The sequence below is a fragment of the Pagrus major genome, chromosome 9, assembly GCF_040436345.1.
Source record: "Pagrus major chromosome 9, Pma_NU_1.0".
In the NCBI taxonomy this organism is placed as follows: Eukaryota; Metazoa; Chordata; class Actinopteri; order Spariformes; family Sparidae; genus Pagrus; species Pagrus major.
This window is the reverse complement of record NC_133223.1, coordinates 18,272,012-18,297,076: the sequence shown is the minus strand read 5'-3', so window position 1 is coordinate 18,297,076 and position 25,065 is coordinate 18,272,012. Positions and strand designations below refer to the sequence as shown.

At 39.4% G+C, this 25,065-nt stretch overlaps 2 protein-coding genes across 3 annotated transcripts in view; both read left to right on the top strand.

The window, feature by feature from the left end:
* Window positions 1-12,880, top strand: part of ubr3 (ubiquitin protein ligase E3 component n-recognin 3) — a 47,907-nt gene extending 35,027 nt beyond the window's left edge. For both annotated transcript variants that reach the window (XM_073473361.1, XM_073473360.1), the window contains 9 exons: window positions 684-789; window positions 2,825-2,925; window positions 3,769-3,893; window positions 7,198-7,305; window positions 7,552-7,677; window positions 7,780-7,959; window positions 8,934-9,143; window positions 9,292-9,431; window positions 10,935-12,880. In XM_073473361.1, coding sequence (XP_073329462.1) covers window positions 684-789; window positions 2,825-2,925; window positions 3,769-3,893; window positions 7,198-7,305; window positions 7,552-7,677; window positions 7,780-7,959; window positions 8,934-9,143; window positions 9,292-9,431; window positions 10,935-11,052 — 1,214 coding nt within the window. In that variant the 3' untranslated portion in view covers window positions 11,053-12,880. The remainder of the gene's footprint in view (window positions 1-683; window positions 790-2,824; window positions 2,926-3,768; window positions 3,894-7,197; window positions 7,306-7,551; window positions 7,678-7,779; window positions 7,960-8,933; window positions 9,144-9,291; window positions 9,432-10,934) is intronic.
* A 1,964-nt stretch (window positions 12,881-14,844) lies between these two features.
* The window catches only part of myo3b (myosin IIIB), a 75,284-nt gene continuing 65,063 nt past the window's right edge, over window positions 14,845-25,065 (top strand). The window contains exons 1-3 of the mRNA XM_073473784.1: window positions 14,845-14,924; window positions 15,247-15,283; window positions 22,706-22,889. Of these exons, the coding sequence (XP_073329885.1) occupies window positions 14,858-14,924; window positions 15,247-15,283; window positions 22,706-22,889 (288 nt within the window). The 5' untranslated portion in view covers window positions 14,845-14,857. The remainder of the gene's footprint in view (window positions 14,925-15,246; window positions 15,284-22,705; window positions 22,890-25,065) is intronic.

The window sequence follows — 25,065 nt, the reverse complement described above, 5'->3', positions numbered from 1 at the left end:
ATTAGTGTTGCTCTTTGAACAAAAAAGGTTTTGCTTGTACAGAATGTTGTTGCATTAATGTAAAGATGAAACTGAATGGAACTGATTGTTTGGTGGCAAGAGTGATTTCAATCTATTGCTCTTATGCAACTTTAATATCTGGCTTTTAGAAGAAGTTCATGATTAGAATAAGTGGGTTAATTTATTTCTGGACTAAAAATAAACGCAAGGACATTTCTCCATGTTGCAATGTATCACTTAACATCTAAAACGAGTGCTGCACTTTGGTGTAATGTGATAAATTTTGGTGCTTGTAACAGGTTTGATCTAGATAAAGACAATTGAGGGTGTGAAGTGTCCAGCTATTAAAAGCTAGTGTGTACACGAGAGATTGTGCATTTACAGCAGGGCTCTCTCTTCATGTTCCATTAGTTCCACAACGAACAGGTGTGACCTGACCAAAGAATTGCTCGAGGCTATCGAGCACTGCCATGTATCCATCTGGCCTGGCCTGGTTTTATCTGAGCCAAACCATTAGCCTGTAGTCCCGTTCAAGTCAGCTGCTTTCATCATTTGATCTACACCGGTTGCTGGTGGGGTGCGACAATGGACACTGAGATAAACAGAGACTTGCTGGTTTTTGTTCCTGTCAGCCCTTGTTGGAACATAACGACGTGCTTTTGTTTTTTTTCCCCCTCTTACAGATCAGCTGTTTCATGTGCTGGCCATGCACATGCGTCTGTACAGCATAGATTCAGCCTACAACCCCTGGACTAAGCTGACTCAGGTTGCACAAAGCAGAGAGGCAGAGTGAGTGCCAACAGTAAATCTATAAATCTGTTCCTACATTCTCCAGTCTTTACTTTCTCTCACATTTTTTTCCTTCCTCAAATAAACATGCAATCAAAGCGCCACTTTGTCCTCTCTCTCCCTCCGTCTCTTTCTCTAAACACCACCATTTCCTCCTGCACCCCCGACAGCTTTTCCTCCACACAAAGAGGAGCTAAAAACAGAAAAGGGACCGTCCGTTTCCATAGATACCGATAATTGCTGCATCTGGCAAATTACCGGGCACTCCACAGAGAGCAAAACGACCCTGTCAAATTTACTGTACTGAGAGCACCACACCAGCACCACACCAGCACCACACCAGCACCACACTAGCACGGCATCTCTACTCAACTGGCTCCAACAGAAACCTGTATTTAGGAAAACACAAAGGACGTAGTTTCTACCACACACACACTGTCTTTATCTGTCTTGAATCACTGGTGTACATCAAAACATGCTGTTTTATGCATAGAAAAAGCTACTGGCAGCACTTAACAATGCAGGATGAGCTTGAACAACCTTTCCTCCCTGTTAGTGTTGTGAGACAGCTTTTACACCTGTTACTATCAAAGAGCTTGCGGCCGTAGAGTATTCTCAGAGGAGCCATTTGGTGTTTAAAAATACTTTGGGAGGGAGCAGTGTCATTGACACCCTAAGGCAGTCAACCTGATCTAGCCTAGTTAAATAGGACGGAGAGAGATGTTCCAAAACATTGCTCTTGCCTTATTTCTATTCGATACACCAAAGAGGAGTATATGAAGATTTCACATTATGCGAGTGTAGTTTGTATGCAGTGGTTGAAAGCTCTGTCTTCAGAGACTTTCCTCCAGTGCACAGTGGAATTAACTGGTGAGTGCTTTGGTAATGGAAGGTATTATTCTTTAAGTGCAGTTCCTCTCATTGAAAACCCCCCGAGGCCTTTCAAGAGCAGAGTGGAAGCTCGCCGAATCGTCAACAGAACAGAAGACATTTAAATGGAGAAGGCACACAATGTGAACATGTAACTGTGGCTACATTAAAGAAGTGGTTGGAAAATGGAAGGAATGAGTCTTTTCAAGCCATGTGTTTGTTAAGCAAATTTGAAGCTATATACACAGCAAGACCTTTGCACTCATACATTTTTAGAATCCTTTTCAGACATGTAGCTTTGCCACCCTCATCAAGCTAATAAAGTGATTGCTTTTTGGCATTCAGACATAGGTGACATTCACATTAGGGCTGCAACTGACTAATATTTCCATTATATATTAATATGGTGATTGCAGGGCTCCAGGGTGCCACAGTGGCATCTTCAAATTGCTTCTTATGTCTGACTGACAGTCCAAAACCTAAAGAGTTTTCATTTTCAATCATGAATGACAAAGATGCAAATCCTTACATTGAAGAAGCTGGAACCAGCAAATGTTTGACATTTTTGCTTGAAAAATGACTGAAATGATTGATCAATTATAAAACATAGTCGGCAGTTAATTTTCTTTCAATTGACCGTTCGATGAATCGACCGATTCTTGCAGCTCTAGTTTACATAAATGTCCCATGGCTTTACTCACATGTGGAGGGAAAGAGAGAGGCTGTGCTCACATGATATAGGAGAGATAAAAATATTATGATGGTAAGAAAGAGGATTGATTACTGTTCTCTCTGGGGCTCCATCACTGCTTTTTTAAAATGGAATATGCTGTTGAAGCCTTAATAACCAGCTTGAACACAGTGAATTCACTAAAACATTTTCGCATCAGTTGAATCATCAAGTTATTAGAGAGCCAGATCTGCTGCCTAATTTATAAAGTTCATCATGCACAAGAGTTGAATGATGGGTTGTTAAGTTGCGACTCTGCAATGGAAGAATACAATCCATTAAACCAAAAAATGTAGAGAGGCAGTGCTTGTCTATGACTGTGGTATTAAGAGGGGTTTTAACCAATACTGTTAAATAAAATAGCTTCTTGACCTGGGACTACATATTTGTACAATACTTGTGATTTAATGAAAAGCTCCTTTGCTTGTTTTGCAGTGGCTTTGATGAAGAGAGACCTGAGGTACCAATGCTGTTTCGAGATGTTCCATCCCTCCTGATTATCTTTGTGCTAACAATGCCACAGCCACTGAGAAAAGGTACCGTTCTTACGTCTGCATCACGACACTACAAGAGAGTCTCTCAGTGGCTGCTCCACAAGGGCAGCCCCATTATCAGGAGTAATCAGGGCTGAGTGCTGGAAAGAAGCATTTCACATCTCTTATCTGTGCTCCTGTTGCTGTTATTTGGCTGTGAGGATCAGAGAGACTCGACCCTGGTGATGGGAGGGCTCCACCTCCTTTGTGTGCCCTTCATCTATGGCCGGCCGCTGCATCTCCTCCATCTTAGCCCTTCACCAGATGAGGCGAAGGGCCACCTAAACACCTGGCCCAACACACTGCGGTCATGTTTAATGGGAGATGTGTCGCAACAGGCATTCTAGTCAGATATCCTTAGCATTAAAATTTGTGATTTCAGGGTTTGTACAAAGTCTTGAAAGTTTATGAATATGCTTGAAATTGAATATACTCTGTAAGAAAGTCTGCAATACCTCTGATTGCCTCCTTTTTTTTTAGTTCTGCCTTTTAATTGTGTGTACTGACACTTGTCACTGTGACCAGGACAGTGGAGCTGACAGCAGCCCTTTGCTGTAGAAGAAAACAAATGGTGCTCTTTGTTGTTCTTTAAACCAAACTTAAATATCTGTCAGCCTACATTTTCCACCTGAAACGCTCTGCTAATTATCCTGCACACTGTTGAGTGAGGCTCTCTGTGATGAACTGAGAGACCAAATACAATGCTCTGGTGAATAGCTGCCAACCACCGTTAACTGGCTTTTTCAGGCTATAAGATCTTTAAATTCAAAATGACGTAGGCTTGCATATTGAAGTCATGAATTAATTCTTTGCTAATTATCAGAGTCACCTTCTCTCCCTGTGCAGAGCACTTTACCTGTGTGGTGAAGATGCTGTACAACCTGCAGTTCACCCAGGCTCTGGCTGCGCAGTCATCCAAGTTCAGCCCAGAAGAAAGGCACGCCTGGAGCACAGCTGGAGCACTTAAGAAGGTAAGAGTGAAATCACGTTAGAGTAGCCTGAGACGTGGGCTGCGCTCCAATACCCATAATACCCTATTATTAGTATGCCAGAAGATTTACTATGTCCAATACAAAGTATGTCAAACACAGTGTTCCAAAAACACCAGGATGTTCTCCTGCATCTGGTCGCATTTTGCAGTATGCAAACCAGTATGCCTTTCTGGCTATTCCAACACACAATCCTCTGCACTTTATACTTCTGTACGTGAAAAGTGAAAAGTAAAAGTATAAGATTTGGAATGTAGCCCTAATCAATAATGAAATGCTGGTGCCAAAGTTATCTCCTTTTATTTTCTAGGCAGTACAGTAGGTCCTTTATCTTGTTCTTTCTCAGAGGCTTTAGTGATGTTACCAGAAAAGAGGGTCACCTGAGGTTCTGACGTCCCTGACAGTGATGAAATATGCCGCCCTTTACCTCATTTGTATTAATATGTACTCTACATTATGGAGGATTGTGCATTTTCCGGACTGGTGCTTATTTCTTGTTCCTGCTGATTTGTTGGTTTTCCTTTACTTCTGTTAGTTTTCCGCTAACATAAGACACAGAAATACGACAAAACAGAACATGATTTAACAAATGGTTGGTCACCTATGCATTCATACATATGTAATACTGATGCAAATACATGCAAGTTTGTACAGTAGCGGATCGGTAATCCTCTTGTGAACTCACAAAAGGAATGCATTTTTCGCAATGTTGCAAGAATTTATCAACCAGTAGATTCACCCAAAAAGTAATTCTCTCCAGACGTTGAACATCTCTATCCAGTCAGTCTCTGTTGGAGGTTCGATCTATAACCATTTTATTGTTACAGCTTTCTTGCTTACTGTTAGTAATATCTTTAATAGATATAGTCAATTAAAAATGTTAAGTATTGCTCATATTACCTCCTTGCAAGTATGATTGAATGGCTGGGCAGCTCCAAAATATCTGGAAATGATCTTATAATGTTACACTTAAAAATCAAGATCAAGATTATGGCCCAGCATGTGAGCACAAAAACTTCAAATACTGAACCATAACTGTATTTTCCGCTCAGTTTCAACCCTGCTGGGGAACACTTTCTACTGGTGTTAAGTCGACTTGTTGAACTAGTTGTATCCTCTGATTGTACCCTAGAACCAGCCAACAATGACAGTAAATCATTGCGTATGACTTAGTATTGAGATGAATTGAGCCCCTTCCGGTTTCATTTACGTGATCCCCACGGTTAACAGTATCGATCTTCATTATCTGGAAATGTGTGATTGCTGGAGAGTGTTGCATTAATTGGCTATCTGTCTTCAGTCTATTAAATCTGTATTAGTGAGGAGCTGGCTGGAATATCAAAAGACAAATAGCTGAAACCCTTCCCTTCAGGGTGTTTCCATCCATAATGGAGGTGTGGATTAGTATCTTCCTGCTACACTGTCATGAACAGTAGTGCCGGCTGTCATTAAGATGGATTTCAAATCCACAATGAGGACGGCATCCATATTTGGTAGAACGCCATTTTAATTAAATCGAAGTTGTTGCAGAATATGCAGTGGGAACAAAGATCAGAGCCACGGGGAAAGAAAATCCAAGGACTTGAAATTCCTCCCCTATAAATCTATGACAAAGGACAAGCAGGCGAGATAAGACTGCTGTTTTAAATTCTTCTACCTTCAGCCTGATAAACGCTTGCAGCTTCTCCTCTAATAAAATACTAGCCAAACAAACAAGTTGAATTTTTATCAGAACTTGCATTCAATAATGTCTCGATCTCTTATCAGATGTTATATTCTACAGAGCAATCATTGTCTTCTCCTTATTGTGCATAAGCCATTATATTCTACAGTGTATTTTATACTTGAGAGGAGGACCAGGAAGTGAAGCAATGTGGTCTACATTATATATTCAGATTTGAGACATTTATTTACTGACAACAGGTTGATAACGCCATGGCTATTTTATTTATTTATTCTATTTTATTGTCTTATCAACTTCTTAGGCCCTGTAGGCCGTGATACATACACATATACACATCTGTGAGCTCATTGGATTGACTAATTAGAAAGTATTTGGTTTTAGTATGAAAGTGATCATATGTTATGGCCTTTTAAAGTTTTAGATCACAATTGAACACCTGTTGGGCGATTTTGGGCTTTGTGTTAGACAGCACTCTCCACCAGTTCAAGGAGAACACTGTTAAACCCTTCTAGAAGAGTGTAAGAGACTTGTAGAATGGGGAATTTGGTGGCGTGGAGTTGTTGATGGCTGTGTAAACCTTTAGCCCACTTCCGGTAAACTAACCTAAATTCAAGTTATTAAAACTAATAATTACTTACGCAAGTTGGAATGTTGAAGGGTGAAAGGATAGGGGTTGTTCTAAGTCACAAAAGAGAGGTAAAAAGGAAGATTTGGATATCGAAGTCTACCTTACAAAGGCTGCCAACACAGATGAAGAGGGTGGTGAGGAGGCAATAGCAACTAAGCCAGAAGGAGAGACTGCAGATTTGACTACAATACGTGAAGTGCTGAAAGATACGACTACAGAAATGCAAGATATCACAACACATTGTGTTCATGTTCACCAGTTTCTTAAAGCCAAGGGGGGTTTGTTATGTTTTCTTTTTGCCTTAGCCAATCAGCAGTTGATAGAGAAGCTGTGGTTTCTGTTGCTATGAGCAGCTAACTTAAAGTATGTCAGAGTGATTATGGAAATATGCTGATTTAAGTTTAAGTGACTTTAAGTCACCGTACAACATTTGTGTAAATCTCATTCACACTTGTCACCATTTTTCTGTCTCTATTTCTAACAGACGAGGCTGTTTTTTCTGGCTCTGCCACAAGGAGATCAGGTCCCCTCTTAATCCCTACAAAGCTCAGATCGGTCGGTTTTACTAACTTGGAGAAAAATGGCCTATTTAAATCACTGAAACAATGTGGGCAATGGTTGAAAGGTCTGGAGGCAGGCCCCACTGAAGCCACTGAATACTAATACACTTCATGCTGTTTTTTTCTTTGCCATCTGTCTGTGTATGGATGGAGACCACAATCAAATGAGGATGTGTCATTGTTGTCTGTGGGCAACATGAAAAATCCAATATTGTGCACCCCTACGAATTTTTTTAATAGCCAGCAAAAAACTACTTGGTTTAATCCTTGCATCTTAATTTAGCTCAGACAGGGAATAAACAGACTGAAGCTTGTGTTTGTTGACTATCAAAAGAGATTGCAGGGCAGATTAATTTTAAAATCTTTGTTTAATGACAAATGTCTGACATCCTGCATTCTGATTTTCTTCAACAGAATACTGCGAACGCTGAGAAATCTTTTGAAGCGCTGCTCAGTCATGTTATCAGTGATCTCTCTACGGACAAGAGTGTCTACAAGGTGAACGCTGAAGAAACTTCAATGGTGAGTCACTAAAATGACTGTTTAGCTCTCGAGAACATAACTGCCTTTAGGATGGCGTTCTCTCTCTCTCTCTCTCCCCTTCTGTTCTGCTCTTTGCCTATTTCTCTCAAACAATGAATTGGCCATTACCCTGAGAGACGGTGGTCTAATATCTCCACTAATCTCCAGGGGAGATATACATCACAGTATTATCAGCGAGCTGTTGGCGGCTTATTGATCAAGTGTTACTGTTGTTTCCCTCTCCAGCTGATCTCCAGTGTGTGGTCCCCGCAGTCTATCGAGTTTAGCCTCCAGCAGTTCTGCCTGCCCTTCCTTCGCCTCTCCTGCCTTCTGCAGCATCACCTTTACGGAGACAACCTGACAGGCTGCCTGGTATGTTTCATCATAAGTGTCATCCTACCTGCAGAAACTATGGGTGCTTGTGAAAGCAAAGAGAATGACCTCACAGCTCTTTTCTTGTTTGTGTCTTCTCAGGAGGAGGAGGAGTTCTCGTCCTTGGCAGTGTGTTTGGGGCTCCTACCGTCGGCCCCTCAGCCTTCCAACGTCGTGCACAGTGCCTCGTGTCTGCAGTGGCCAGTTGGCGCCTTTGACTTGGTGACACAGTGGTGTGCTGAGGTCACAGGGCTCTCTCAGATGCAAGCTGAGCAATCATTGGTAGGCCGTTTTGTCTACATTTTTTGTTAATTTCTCAGGGAATAATGCATGGACCTTGATGAAAAGAATCAGACATATTTAGGTGGCTGGTATCTATGAGTGAGTATAATTTGATGTGGATCCAAATAAAAATCCAGATCTAATTGATTTAAACATGTTTCATTTGATATTGGATTAGACTTGATTGAATTAAGGGGGCTTGTTGGGCCTTGGCGGTGCCCTTGTAAATAAATAAAATGCATCTCTTTTATTCAGGTAAGAGCTGAATGTAAACGTTGCATAAATGTTACTGCACACTGGAAAAACTTGGAAGAGGTGCCAAGTTTTTTGCAGCATTGGTTTAAATTCAGAAAATTGTCAAATGATAAATTGCGTTTACAATTAGGAGGTTTTCGAAGAAATGGTGTAAAGACTCTGTCAGGTATTAAATATTCAAACCATGAATTTTGAACTTCATATCCTGTAAACGATTCATGTAACGTGAGTGCTCCTGACACTCTGAAATTAGTTTCAGCCTTGGTTGACAAGGTGTCTCGGAGGAGAGCGACTGCAGAGCTAGCCATGTGTCTTATGCCCTCGTCATTCACTGTGTTGCAATGACCTTCAATGTTTTACATCATTTCACGGAAAGTCTTGCATGTCAATTTAGGTTTCTAATACTTAACATGGGACATTTGTTATTATTACATCTGAGAGCTGAAGGACATCATAAAAACAAGGAAGGTTCAGATCAGGTGAAAGATAACATTAGAATAAATAAGCACCGTTTATTGTATATTTCAGAGTTTTAGACATTTCATCTTTTGTGATTAGTCTTTTACTGATGATGATTACTGTAGGGGACTAAAGCTGATATGTTTGAAGATCATGAGTTTCTGGGAGGAGGAGAAAAAATATTAAAGGCTGTAGCACAATAAATGTATGGCCTGAATACTGTATAGTTTACATACCTCTGTCTTTCCTCTCCTCTGAAGACCTTGCTTGTCCAGGATCCTGAGTGGGCAGCCCCCCGCCTTCTCCAGCTACCCGACAACTACAATATCATCTTCCAGTACTATCACAGGAAGGCCTGCACTGCCTGCAAAAAGGTGCCAAAAGACCCTGCACTCTGCCTCGTTTGCGGCGCCTTCGTCTGTCTCAAAGGCGTATGCTGCAAACAGCAGGGTACCTGTGAATGTGTTTTGGTAAGTTTCCCAGCAGTTACTGTAACAAAACCTACTTAATAAATGACTCATGTTATACCGAAGTGCAAGCTGAATTTACTGCTTGTAAACACTTTGGCAGTGTCAGGATTTTTAAATCTTTATTTATTTTTCATTTTGTCACATGCAGCACTCCCAACATTGTGGCGCAGCTACAGGCATCTTTCTACTGATAAATGCCTCAGTCATCATCATCATCCGTGGACATCGTTTCTGCCTGTGGGGTTCTGTTTACCTTGATGCCCACGGAGAGGAGGACCGCGATTTACGGTATGACACGTCGTGTGTGTTTGTGTGTGTGTGTGTGTGTGTGTGTGTGTGTGTGTGTGTGTGTGTGTGTGTGTGTGTGTGTGTGTGTGTGTGTGTGTGTGTGTGTGTGTGTGTGTGTGTGTGTGTGTGTGTGTGTGTGTGTGTGTGTGTGTGTGTGTGTGTGAGTGTGAGTGTGAGTGTGTGTGTGTGTGTGTGAGTGTGAGTGTGAGTGTGAGTGTGAGTGTGAGTGTGAGTGTGAGTGTGAGTGTGTGTGTGTGTGTGTGTGTGTGTGTGTGTGTGTGTGTGTGTGAGTGTGAGTGTGAGTGTGTGTGTGTGTGTGTGTGTGTGTGTGAGTGTGAGTGTGTGCTGTGTCCCACTTCCATTATACATACACATTGTATACATATACTAATTGTCATAGCATACTATATTTGTAGGTAGTGTATAAGAAATCAATTTACTTTGCCATTTTTTACCAATGCAGAATGATGCAGCATGTGCTGACAGATTTCAGAATTAAGATTCACAAAGACAAAAACAAGTTTGCCAACTTTTCCAATAGTTAGCAGCTCCTTCAGTGTCTTTCTGCGGAGCGCTGTGCGTACATCAACAGAACACTCAGGACTAGGGGTGCCATGATTTTGATTCTAAATCGAGAAATCAATTGCAATGAGCTTTCAAATTTGATCATCAAACTCAAAAGCAGGAGTGGCAATTCTTCCTGTATTTTTATTGTCTTCACTGCCACCTAATTGTGCACCTCCAGCGCACGTCCGAGGAAAAAACACATCAAAGATGACACAGCTAGCTTACCATAGCCTCCAGCTGCACTCTCAGACACTTATCCTGTGCGCAGTTGTCTGGTATTGAAGGTGACACCAGCAGCATTGGAGATGTTGGGTTTATTTTCTATTTTTCAGAGATCCTTTATTGATTTGTTTGGGAAGAGGGTTTACTTTGAACAGATCTGAGAAACCAAACTTCTGAATTTCTATCTTTTCTTGTTTATTGTAAATCCCTGCAGGGTAGCATTTCTTGCTAAACTCTTTATCGAATCTTTATTTTCGGTGAATATAATGTGAACTTGGCTAACCCTAATCTGCAAAAAGCCACCAGGATAAAGTCAAGCTGTTGCTGAATACTTTCAAAATGTAAATGACAGTTGTCTGGGCATAAAACAATGATCTTTTAAACTTGTGAGTCTCACAATGGCATAGCTGTCAGTACTGAAAAATGTGTCTGAATCGAAAATCGCATCAAATTGTGACCTTAGAATCAAAAGTCAAATCGAATTGCAGATTTGGAGAATCATGACACCCGTACTCAGAACATAAAATAACTCATCATTACATCCCCATAACATAATATTTTAGAGTCCATAGAGAAGTACAAACACACAACTTGGTCACAACCTTCTTAGAATCAGGATCTAGTATAAAATTGGGACATGGCTCTATTTTTGATACTTGTTGCTGCAGAGAAAACAAACTCACTCTTGTTTTTTTCCCTCTGGCCTTTCTGCAGCCGTGGCAAACCTCTCTTCTTATGTGAAGAGAGGTATCGAGTGTTGGAGCAACAGTGGGTTTCACACACCTTTGATCACATCAATAAGCGGTGGGGGCCTCACTATAATGGACTCTAAGATCTTCCAAAGTCCACTGAAAACAGCAACCCGTGACGGAGAAGATTTTTTTCCCCCCTTGGCTCATGTGTCTGCCTCGAAAATATTTGGGAACTCTCAAACGTGATAAACACAAACATCTAACGAGGGTTTTGCTGCCACAGCCTTGGTTTATGTGAAGTTTGGTGTACAATCATGCCTAAAGATTAACACGTGTGTGTGTTTAAGTGGTTTATTGTGTGGTTTTCAACAGGGAATAATTCGAGAAGATCCAAGTAAAAAAAAAAGCACAACTTTGCCCAGAAATTCAATTGGTTTGGAACAGGCTGTTGAAGCCTGTCGTATTTATTTGGGTTAAAAAATATATATATATATCAAGTGCTGAGTGTCCCTGCAAAGTTTGGTTCCTTTTTGCACCATTTATGATGATGTTAATGCATATCCCTTTTATTTATCGAAATGTGCTCTGCTGTGCTGGCATGAGTTTCAAGCTCCTGATGAGTGTGGCGATGTTATTGCAATGTGCACTCATTGTCTGCTGACATGTGATGGTAGGCAGGACAAGTCCACCCATCAAAACACTAGAGTTTTTTTGCAAACAAGCAAAGGCTCTTTTTATGGGTCTAGTTGCAATCCATCCTCAGGAATTTTTTTTGTTTTTGTTTTTTTTTTGCTGTTTAAGATAAGTTTTAGATATTTAAATAAATGCTGCTGCTCATTGTTCAAGTAAGTAATTTTAACTTTTGTGAAGATTTTTTTTTCTAAGGTCGTGCTTTGAGTTTTTTGGTAGATGGCTGGGAATGTCGACTCAATTCACTCTTTAATGTTTAAGGGGGTATGCGGTCACCTCATTATGCTCACTACACTTTTTGTAGTCCTGCCCGATATCGTTTTGTTTCTTTCTTTGGTTCTGAAGAAGACGCTCAATGGTCACTCTAACTGGTCAGTGAATAATCAAAAATTTGTTGTCGTTGCTCCACAAAAACCTGAAGTCAAACATTCAGAATTTGAGTAGCATACTTTTCATTTCGGAAATTTCATTGCAGAGATTTGCTGTCAAAGCTGAACACTATATGAGAGCAGAAATATTTTATTGGATCTGTCAAAGTATACCAAACTTAATGAAATGAAAGCTGTCCTTGAGAAGAAATGCCAATACTTTTCATGTTTCTGTGCTGTCAAAAAGTTTTTTTCCTGATTTGCTTTCAATTGTCAAGTCCTAACTCCAGTACGGAACATTTATTGTGATGACTATCCCTTCTTCACGCATCTCCTAGTTGTGATTTATAGTTGCATTCCAACGTCACAAGATTATGAGACTTGAGTATCCGTTATACACTGTGCATGACATCCTTTAAGCCACCATTATTTAAGTGTCTTAGCTACTTAATTTTCTGATTATCATCTTTTTTTTTCTGGAAGAGAGGAAGTCTATCCAGTCGTGCCTGCAAGATTAGCATTATTTTTTTTGCGAGTGATACACGGCATACCGCTGATATCTGGTTTTCAAATGCTGGGCCGCATCATGCTGCATCGAGGAATCTCTAAGTTAACACTTGAAAAACTTTCCTCTTGAATTCATGCATGCTGCTTTTTCTGTTTACTGAGTTTCTCCTCTTCTTTCTTTATTTCGCAGTACCCACTTTGTAAATGACCGCAACCAAATAGCCAACGAGTAATGGGTGTAAATTGTAACTGAAAGCTCTTGTGTGTTCTCCTGTATGAATGAAGAGAGAATACAGTACATTACTGTAGGTGCTGACTCAAACTTTCTGAGTTTGATCAGAAAGTATGACTTGGACATTTAATGCAAAATGTAACATATGTGAATAAAATATAATCACACTGATTTGTGTCCTGTTTTGTTTTCTGTTGTCAGTTTTTTCTTTAAGTGGTACAATGAATTACCTTGTCTGCTCTCATGATTACCGTATTAGAGCAGTGATACTGTATTAGTTATGTCTTGTGTTCTTGCAGTGTCATAGTTGCTTTTGTCAAATATCAAAACTGCCGATGGAGGAAGTATTCAGATCCTTTTCTTAAGTTAAGTATGGAAGCCCATTTCTGCCAGTTAATGGAAAAAAGAAAATGAGATGAAAACTAAGCTTGATGAATAAAATATTCCCATCACAAATAAAAATTATGTGATAAAAAGTCATTGTGAGATTGGTTAAAATTTATGTCATAATTTGTACTTTTCATAATAATGACTTACATGGGAAAGGACAAAGGTAAATGTATGTAAGTATAAAAAATTACTATATTAATTAAAATCATAAAAATAGGCACCAACAGTTGTTGACATTATTGTTGTTGTTATTATTATAACCAGAGCTTGCATTACACCACAGGACATGACAATGATTATCCCTCTAAGGTTCTTGTAAAAATTAAGTATTAAATAGTTGTAAGATCCAATAAAAGCAATATGACTGTGAAAATCCTACAAGAACCAAATACTTTTTTCTGATAAAGGGGATATAGAGTCATAGGATTCCTTTGAATATCTTATTCTATGAAAATCCTAAAGGATTTTATTGGAACTGATCGAAAAATACTGATTTCTGATTACTGTGGAAATCCTAAAAGAACCTAAACCTCTTCATGAAGAATTCCTAGGAAATGTTTGGGAATCCTAAAGGATTTTATTGCAACCAATAGAATTAAAACATATTTCCACTCGGACTGAAGAAATCCTAAAAGAACCAAACATTTTTCTTATTGGAGGATTTTTTTTAAAATAAATTTATGGGAATCCTAAAGAAATTGGAAAATTAAAAATCCTGTAGGGCCTCATGAAAACCCTATAGGACTTTTTGACTACGGAATTAATTGATTAATTGATTATTTCAACCACTTGCATGATTGTGCAAAAATCTTAAAGTGATGTCAGCCTAACTAAAGTTGTCAAATAAATGCAGCAAAATGACAAAAAGTACAATTACCTAAAATGTGTACCTAAGAAGGCCTACAGTACTTGAGTAAATGTACTTCATTACATTCCACCGCTCATTAAAATCTTCATCTTTCTCTGCTGCAGATAATAACACTATCATTCTCCTTCTAGCAGGTGTAGATGATGTAATATTCCAGAAACCTGACTGACACCAGTACTAGACAGACCAGAGGAAAGAGGATTTCCTATCTGCTCAACTCAGCCCCACAAAGCTTAAATATGACTCTCTATAATGGCCTTGTGTCCTAAAGTGAGGAGATGTGGCTGGTAGGATACAGACCTCCAACTGTCCACCAGGGGTCTCAGTTCACTGGAGCTCATCAGATCATGTCTTCTGCACACAAAACCTGTGACCCTTTGAACGAATAATGTGACTTTACGTGCTTGTTTTTAAAAATATTTCCTTAATGCAACTGATCAGCTGCATCATTACACAATGCTGACATCAATGAAATATCAGTGTATGCTACTTTAAGAGAATAGGCTGCCAGTCTTATGCTTTTTGTCTCATTTCTTGTCATTTGCAGCTAGAAAATCAGCTTTATGGGTAAAATTACGAGGAAATGAGTAATTAAAAATGCATAAAAGTAAGCTCTATCGATAATACAAGTGTATAGTGTTGCACATGATAGTCCACTCGCTTTTCAGGGCACCAGAGGGAAACTTCACTGCCATGTGATTGAGCCTTTTGAGGATAATTGGGTCGACTTTTCATAAAGCAGGGAGGCCCTCTGGCTAATGACCAATATCCACACAAAGCCTCTCTTTTCTGCCAATTACACAAACAGAAACAAGCTTCCACTATGGACCAGAGGAGGATTTCATCCGCGTAAAACCACCGAAACTGTGCCACAGGTTTCACACACTGAGATGCTGTTGTTGCAGACGGTGCTACGGCGAGCATCACTGGACATTTCCTCATTATCTCGCCGTCCAGGTAGGTACACTGCTGCTACAGGCGGATGAATAGACCATTGAGGGCCTGGAGGAGGTGGTGTGGGTCAGCTTGTGGTCCGCAGGGCCGCGTGCTCAGGTGTCGGTACTGTTAATAATTAAAGCCTTCACTGAGTAAACAGGGAAATCAGTTCGGATATGTTGCTATGGACGGTAAGCTGCTTGTAAAGACATGTTAGTTAAAGCCAAAACAGTCAGGGTCAAATGTAAAACTTGTCTCCAGTGTTGGCTGTGAGGATGCAGAGATGGGTACAGGGCTGGGCAGTGAGCAGCCGATGTCTGACACAGTTTCTCCTGTTTTGCAGATTTTAGAGATGGAAAAGCGGAGGCAGCACAGACAAGGTAGGACTCATGTTTCCTCATCAGAAGGTCGGTTAGCTTCACTGCTAGCTTTAATTATTGTTCACTTTAAAGTGCTTCATTTTGTGTTCAAAAGTTGTTGGGACACGAGGACTCAGATAAAAAAAATGTTATAAACGGTCTTCAACATATGGCATTTTAGGCAATGTAATGCAGAGTAGATATCTATGGCGGGAAAATACATTTGAAGGTTTTTGAGGACATTGAAAAGACTTTCACTGGAGAGCCGGAAAGGTTTTTCAACATTCACTAGGGATGTCTAAGTGTATGGAAGAGTATTAGGGACAGGGGTAAGAGACAAAAACAAAACAAAACAAAAAAACAGGAGAAAGTTTTTTTGTTGTTGTTTTTTTTAAATTTTGCACTTAAAGAAAAATGTCTGGAATAAAGTTGAAATAAAATTTTGTGAATAAAGTCAAAATGTCAAGAATAAACTTGACATCAAACAGCACATATGTGACTGCCTCAACAAAATGCCTTGTGTAGATGAATTGGTGAAACTGTACCTTTATCCGCTTTAATAACACAGTAATGATTTGTCTTGTAGCTCATAAATATAGTGTAGTTGTCAGCATTAGGACTTTGAAGAGACTGTAACACTACACATTGAACGTTACACTCCAAGGATGTAGTAATGGCATTGAGACCGTAGGCTCGGGCAGCTTGCATAGCTGTCAGTTGCTCGCTCACCTAACTGGATTTGAGTTGACTTTATTCTCGACGTTTTGACCTTTTTCTTGATGTGCATAATGAAAAAAAAAACTTCCTCCTCTCATTTTTTTCACATCGCTGGCCCTAATACTCTTCCGTAAAAGTGCCATCCGTTCAGTGTTCAAAATTCCAGTTTTACCATGTAATTTTAGACATCTTTTTAACTTCAGTTAGAGACGTCTGAAGAACCTCTTGTGGTTCAAAATGTTTTTATGACGGACAAATTTTACGTCATGCAGCAAAAGCCACACGGAGGATTCAGATCTCAAACCTCAACAGTGGAATGAGGCGTGTACTTTACCTGGAGAGCTATTCATCAGCTTTATTCAACACCATGTTTTGGTCATCCAGCCTTCATCAGGTAGGCTAATATTCCAAGGTTGGATGACCAAAACATGGTGTTTAATATGTATCCATATTAGTTTTAAAACAAATGATTTCTTTTTAAATTCCACACACTAGTGGTCCCACAGGATAATCTATCATATGTACTCTGGCTAGCAGCTAATGCTACAGATTTCCTTTTCAAAATGTGCAGAAAATGCATAAACCCAAACTGCACCACAAATCTTTTATAGAATTGATTTAATATTACAAAACATAATGCCACAATACTTAAGTGTATCAATGTTTTCTTACACTTTTAAAACATTTCATATTACCATTACCATTAACCACATTTAACATTAATGTAACAGACACTTCATATATATCCAAAATATTGACAGTAATCATCAAATAGATTTTAAGTATGTTTCAGTGTTGGTGATGTAATTATCTGGAAATCACTGCAGTTAAAATAAGGAGATTTTATTATGTTGATTCATTAAAATTAACATTGAAATTTAGATGTACCTTAAGTTTTTATATTCTTAAGGACTGAACATGCGATTTAGTGATTTATAAAGAGAAATCTGTAATCAGAGGTAAGAATTTTGCAGGAAACAGTATTAAATATTTTTGTGAATGACAAAATGTTGATGTTTTGTGTATCCAATGTTGTCGCTTTGAGATTGTTAATCATGCAGGTCCACTGCTGAGCTTAGGAGGCTTAAACTTGGGAAAAAAGTGTTTATTTCTGGTCGCGTGAGGCTTTTGTCGTCAAGGGTGAGAACAAGGGCACCGTGCCTTCGGCCTGACTCGTGGCTAGTGGAGGTTTACTGCAAAGCCTCTTCATATCCCCTTAAAAGGGATTATAGTCGAGAGTTTTTTTTCTCTCCACAGACTTACCAAAGGGTTTACCAAGTGGTGTTCCCGTAAGGCTTTAACCAAAGAGGGTGGGATTGTGAGAGTTTGATGGAAGCAGAAAATTAGATTACTCACTTTTATTTTGCACTGTTTCTGATGACAAAGACAGTCCGTGTGCTGCAGCTGTTCACATGATTTAAAGCCGTTACCAACTCCAACCATCACTGAAACTGGGAATTATGTAGATGCACCGTAAATGCAAATGTTGGGGGGAAATATTATCATGCCCAAGAAGCATCTGCATTTACTATGTAACTGTAAACATGTACAGTTTTTATGTATAGTTTAAAAAAATATTTTACTGTGTCACAGAGAAGCACTGACCGGCATTTTATACACCAGATACGATGTCCCTTTTCAGGTATGCTGACACAGTTTGGTAAACAAAGGGTAACCTGACCTGAGCATTGAGGACCAATGGTGTCCTGTTCGAAAGCAGCAATGACGTATCTGCTGTTCATTTAAAAGAGCAGTGTTTGGGTTTTCTCTTTGCTTTGTGACACCAAGAAAAAAAAAAAAAAACTTTGACGGCAGGTCAACAAATGATGATACTCCTCTGACATGGAACAACGTAGTATCGTAAATATTTAAAACACTGCTTAGCATCTGCTTTTGTCAGTTACAATCAAACAATGGTTTCCAAGCTGAGGGGACCTAGAAAGACCACCTCAAAACATGTGGGAACTAAAGATAGATAAATCTAACTAGTCACGGAGAAGTGTAAACCCGCCGTGACATCACACATCGAAGTTATGGCCGTCACGATCTTGTGTCTTCTTTTTTGTTTAGCTAGAAGTGACCATATTTGGATAAGAAGGTGTAGCTGGGGATGATATCCTGATTTGATCTCACGTAGAGCTCAAGGACACACTCTGATAATGACTTGTCAATCCCAAGGTAGCCACAAATGAAAGCATAAACTGTTTTATTGTATATTATATATAAATGATTAGATTAATTAAATACAGGCAGTGGTGTAGGAACAATAAACAAACGAAAGCGCTCTGATGCTAGTAAGGCTATCAAGAGTCAGCAAACACATCAGTAAAACAGAAGTCAAGAAAAAAATGAAGAAGCCTGTCATAATCTCTAGTTAAATTCCCAAACTTTTCTGTTTGTGATCCCTTAAAATGATGCCATATCCCCTTGCTACCTCTCCTCACAGCTTGCAAATGCTACACATTAATCAGCTTTTAAAGGTAAAGAGGAGGTAAATGAACCAATAATCAACAAGATGCAGAAAAGGGAAGCAATCGAAAAAAAAGTTTGAAAAACAAGCAGAATTCTGTATTTTTTCTTCTTTCATTTTGTTAATCATCTTGCGACCCCTCAGATTTTTCTTGTGACCTCTTTTGAAGGTCCTGAACCACATGTTTGGAAACACTGTTCTAATTCACTCTCAACATATAGCCGGTCATATATGGTCGGTTTTGTTTGCTAAAACTTATAACTGTTTTATTTGCACAACAGACACTAATGGGAAACGTGCATTAAAAACCTGTCCATGCTCTTGATAATGCTATTCAGTGACACTCTCCTTTTGTGACTAGTTTTCCCATTAATAAATAATGTATTTGCCATGGAAGAGGTTGGAGTGGGAATATTTTTATAGCTTCCAAAGGGGGACATGATAGAAAAAGTTCAGGAAGTGCAGCTTTAAACATACATTAAAATTCGAGCTCTTCTTGGAGCGAGATCTGCTCATATTAAAGCTCTTTCCAGCAGGCGTGACTGTCTTTCACTTCATTAGATCCCCGGGGCTTTAAACTCATGGCAACAGCAACATCCAGTGTCATGGTTTTTGAGGTGGAATAATGTCTTTATACATTTGTCTTTAAACATTCCCACCACAGCTTGTAGCATTTCTGCAGAGATGCTGATGACATTGTTGTCACTGGCACACAAGAAACCTAAGAAGCAGCTGCTGGATGAAGTACAAGCAGCTGGATGTGTAAAGAACATAATGTACAGAGAGGACACAGGCAGCAATTTATGTGACTTAGCAACTAGCATGCACTTCCTGGTTACCTGTGTGCAACCTGAGATGCTTCATAACAGCCACCATTATGAGCGGACACATCTGCCGCCTGAATATTTAACGGTGTTGCAGATCAGGTTGCAGATTACTGGTGAATTATTAATCCCTATGGATTAGCATGAATTAGTGTGGGGTTTTTCTGTGTGCAGGAGAGACAAACACTTTCACAGAAACAGGTATGCGTCACTTTTGGCTTTATGATCTGAGCTTTGATGATTTTTGACCGCTATTTTGAATAATGAGTAGATGCAGACAAGTAAATGACCACTTTGTGTGTGATGGTTGTAACCTCTTGCTATGAAGTCTTTTTATGAGTGATGTTCAAACAGTAGGTGAGATTATTTATGCTTGACTGATGCACACCTTGATGTTAAAGTTGTTGTGTTTTACTTTAACAGCTTTTATTTTTGACTTTTTGAGGCGTTGTTTCTAAACTGCAGGAAAATGTTGCTATTTAAGCCGGTCGTTAGAGTCACAGTATACGAGCCATCTGTTACAGAAGTTGGTAAAGGTGTCTTGGCGACAGGTGACTGGTGATGTGTTCAAAGCACGATGTAGATGCAGAGCAGGTGAGACGCATGTTACAAAACAAAGCGACAGTTATAAATGGCACGTAAACAGGTTTGGATCTTGTTGATTAATAAGGGAGGTGTGATGCATTATTCACAAACAGTTTAAGGTGGCCGATTAACTTCAGAACAATCAATGATGGATTATTAGAATGGAGATAAAACAATACTTGTAGGTAAGTGATTCAGGTACTTACCGTGTGTAATTATCATTTAAAGGTGCACTGTGTAACTTTTTCAGTGCAATTTTGGTTACATAGCTAGTTTTGCTCCAGTGTTTGCAAATATAAATGTTCACATATGGCTATTATCTAAGTCATGTAACAAATTAGTCTATATTATTAAATTTGCACTAATTTGCAAAAAATTCCAGGACATAAATCTGAATTAGAATAAACCCCTCAAAATGTGAAGAAATAACATCTTTGACATCATTACATCTTTGTATTTTGTTGCAGGGATATCTACTGAAGTTAGCATGCTAACCAGCTAGCCCCGACCTGTCCTGATCCAAAGCTCCTGTGCTCTGAGCTCCCAGTCTGGACCACTAGCTGCACGGCTAACTGAGCTAACGGCAGCTGCAGTTAGCAGCAGTTAGCAGTTACTCTAGTGTTGTGCTTCCCCTGTTTGTTTTGAAAATTAGTTCGACATGTGGCCAATTCTTACATATTGCATCTTTTATTTGTAGTTTGGACGTACAAAATCTTAAAAATGACTGGTTTATAAAAACAATATGTTTTCACCTGTAGTGTCTCCCTTTTCATGACAAAAGTCACTGTATTACAAAAGGTACTTTAGCCGGTGCTTCTATCACACGCGGCTCCCTGAAGGACACACTGAAGGATATCAGTTAGAACTCAGTGCTGCATATTTGAATGTCTCCACAGAATAGCGGTATATCCATCTAATATCTACCCAGATGCCATTGCTCAACCTGCATGCACAACAATTCATAAATCTGTGCTCACATGTGAGTTGCTGCAGCTCCTGAGGGTTCAACATAATTCACGTTTTTTGCATCAATCTGCCGATCTTGACTTCTCTCCCTCAGGGTCACACAGCCTCTGTGATGCACAACACGTTTATGACAAGTGGAGCGGTCGTGAGATTGTACGCAAACATTCCTCTCCATCATGTTTATATCTGGAATGTGTGTCATTTTGCAAAAAAAGGATGCATGTATCCCAACATGGCAGCACCGCTTCCTAATCCATCATGTTATTCTGTTTCAGCTGTTTTGACACTTAATGCCTTGGATCATTGGTCTGACATGTATTTGGTCACAGAAGCATCACTTGTAGATTTAAAAGGATGATTTATTTCAGGCTTTTGCATCACTGCTGATCATCAGTTCTTATAGGCTGAAGACATGTAAATCACCTTATAACACACTTTACATAATAATCATTTTACAAAACAGTTTGTGTGGAGGTGTGCTGACGGTACACAGCTCATTGAGGACGGCACTTGTCAAGTTAATCTCTGTCCAATCCAATAGATCTTGAGGAGATTGCACTTCTTAGTAGTGGGCAGTGACAAGGTCCCCGTGGAGAGAGCTAATTCAGTGTCTCTGTCAAGTGCCACTTGTTGCCCGTCCTCTTGAGGAAGCAATTGCTGTTGCTGTTGGTGTTGTTATATTATGATCACCAGAGACTGTTTAGTTGTAGTTTTTCTCAGGCCTGATGAGTCAGAAGAAAATAACACTTGCCATGTAAGTAGAGTGCTGTCGTCTCCACCTACAGCTGTCTGCTTTGTTTTTGCTTTGATTTCTGCTGCTTCAAACCTGTTAAGTGGCTCCCTTGGCGGATATAGTCGTTTCACTGAGCTGAATGAGAAGGCCCTTGGGAATTAATGCACTGCTCTGAGCTATACACGCACAGCTCTACAGAGATCTTACTTTTTTATTTTAATTACTTGCTTCTCTGTGATGTTAACAGGGAGATGTGTTTTTCTCTCTTGCTGCAAAGTCTGTCTGGTCTGTTTTGAGGCTCAACAAGAAGCTTTTCTTTTTGTAGGACAAAGTAAAGGATTTCTCTCAGATTCTAGTAAGTTTCCACTTAAAGTTATAATATGTAGGAATTCTGCATGAAGATGTCTAAAAATGACTAGGCCTTTGATGTATATTTTGTTGAGTTGTGTACTTAATCCCAGATGTTTCTAAAAATCAACAGTTTTACCGCGTAACCTTGTGTCTCCTTTTGCCGCCAGTTGCTATAATTTCTGGGAGAGTCAGAGAGGAATGAGACTAAAGGAAATGTGAATAAAACGTAAAAAATTACCTTGTACATCAATGTTTGTGTCTTACTCATGTCAGGTAGATTTTCATCAACAATGATGATTAAAATATATTTCCCCTCCAGCTCCAGTCAGCAGTCAACATTACTGTACGTTAACACCAGACAGTGGAGGTCACCTCCGCAGATCACTGCGGTAGTCAGGTTGATAAACAGGAGTGAGGATAAATAAATTTTTTAGTCCCAAAAGCTAAAAATTAATTTCTGAGTTCCCCCATGTTCAGTTCAGTTGAGTTTTATTTATATCCCGAGGGAAATTTAATTTGTTGGTAAACAGCTCTGGATCAGAGAATAATCCGATGAGACTCAGTGTGTTTATTCCTCCTGGAGGTCTGGCTCTGCACCCGACTCTCTCCTTCAGAGCTGGCAAACACACTTGGCAAACGTCTTTTGTTTATTTTTCTTTTGTTTTGATAGAATACAGAGGTTTTTCAATCAAGAATTATTTTTTTATTTTGGATTTGCCATTGACATGAAAACATTTATATTTTGTAAAGTTGATTCCACCAAAAGTTTTGCACCTCATATTGTCTTCATCCTCCAGGAGGTCACTGTATGGACTGTATCCTTACAAGTCCAGCATGATTGGCATGGAGAACCTAGGCGATCCATCGGGTAACTGGGATATAGTGGAGACCATTGGTAAAGGAACGTATGGCAAAGTCTACAGAGTGACCAACAAGAAGGATGGGAGTCAGGCAGCGGTCAAAGTGCTGGATCCAATCAATGTAAGTCAGATAAAAGCTTGTTTACTGTGGAACATTTTACAGAATCCAGCACCACTGTGGCTACTGCATGTTGTCTGTTACATAAACCATTAGGGTCTGTATATGGTGTCTGTTAAAGCTGACAGATTCATGTGCAGATATTTGAATTGACAGCCAATGTTCAAAATAACTACATATTTGCTTGACAGCATAATGACCATCAGCTTGTAAAACCTTGAACTAATGCCAATGCTGTAGTGGGAGAGGAGAACCAGCTAGAGATTCATTATATAATGTATTGCTCTAAAGTAGTCCTCCGTAGTTGATATACATCCTATTATATATTCATATAGTCATTTAATGCAGTGGTTTTCAACCTTTTTGGATCATAGCCAAACTGCAGTGACCCGTAATCAGTTGTTGTAAGGGTTAAGACTGAAATCTGATTTTTTTTTCTTTCTCGTTTTATTTGATTCATTTTTAGAGGCCAGAATTTGATTAAAAAAATCAAGTAATTTATAAAACAAAAAGCACAAATTAGAGGAATATATGAAAATAGTTGATGATTTTGTGTTGAAATATTGGTTTTTCATCTAAAGTTAGCATCAGCAGCAGGTGAAAATTTTAATCTGTTCATTACTTTCCATCAATCTTTTGCAGCTAGCTAAGCAACCGTAGAGTTTGCATTCGCATTTACCTCAAAGAACTGCTGTGAATAAGTTGAGCCTTACAGAGACTCTTGCATGGCAGTAAAATCTTAGTTGTTTTCTGCTAAAGTAGCTTGTTAATTATCTAGTGAGCACCTGGATTTATCTTGTTAGCCCATGGAGGGGTCTGAGCTACAGCTGCTACTTGTTATTTCACAGTTTGGCGATAGAGTAACCGTTAACTGGAGCTGCCGTTAGCTAGTTAGCTCAGTTAGCTATGCAGCTAGCCACTCAGGGGTCAGGGGACTGTTGGTGTTTAAATTGCTAGCACAGGAGATTTGGACTAAGACAGGGTGGGGCAACTAAAATTCTGACACATTGAACCTTTTAAGGCAAGAGAGAAACTTAAGATTTGGGGAAAGACAGCTTGTTGGTTTGTGTAAAGTCACCTAGAAATCAAAATACTTACTACCTCTCTCTCTGTAACTGAACAAATACTTAAGACTATTCTCAGTTAGGGTCCTTTACTTACCTGTAATTGTTTTAATTGAGGCTGTACCTTGTTAATTGTCTAATATTCTGATTGTTTTGTGACCCTACGTGAATACATGTTATATGAAAATATGTAATAAAACTGCTAAAATGTAGTTAACTTTAATGGACCACTTGATGGACAGTTTTAAGTATGTATACTGTTTTGCTGGATAAATAAGATCATTCAAGCACTGATCCGACATCAGTCTGTGTGCCTCCTCACTGTAAGCCTTTATTGTCAGTGCTGTTGAGGAGGGAGTTCCCCACAACCATCTATGTTGACAGTTTTTTCATGACTGCAAGAGCTCACAATATTGTGACAGGAGAGTAAAAAGCAAAGACTATAACGATTGTGTTTTTCTTTATAACTGTGACTTGTCTCAGCATGTGAGCCATTCAAACAGAGTAAGTTGCCAGTACTTTTTCCTCCTCTCCTGATGCAGTTGTACTTGTAGTTGCTCCTGTGATATATATCAACGTCTCCCGATTCATTTATTTCCTGTCATGTTACGTCCAACGCACCCTTACCAGAAAGTGTAGCTCCTGCATCGGCTCTATCCTCCCTGTATATCCGTTCATTTGTCTGAGTGATAAGGATGCTGTAGTCTCTGCATTGGCACTGCATTGTGCTAGTGAGACTTGGTCTGAGACATTCCTGTGATTGTGTCAATGGAACAATCCCCATCCTGGCAGTGCTATTCACCATGATGCTCCCCTGATGGCCATGAAGATGAAGCTGCCTCCTCTCTCATCCCTCTCCCTGATTAGACTGCTGACACTATCACTCAGACATCCAAGAAGAGAAATTCTGCCTCTCTGACTGTTACTCTTCCCTTCCTCTGAGATTTACTTGGATAGAAAAGCACTTCCAGAAATAGTTTAGTACGTGCTGTCCCTTCCTTTGTTACTGAGTTTATAACCCTATCTTGAGAAGTCTCGTTATAGTCAACCTCAGAATGTGAATGAAACACAACCTGAAATATTTGTGCATATATGTTATTTTTATTACATTACAT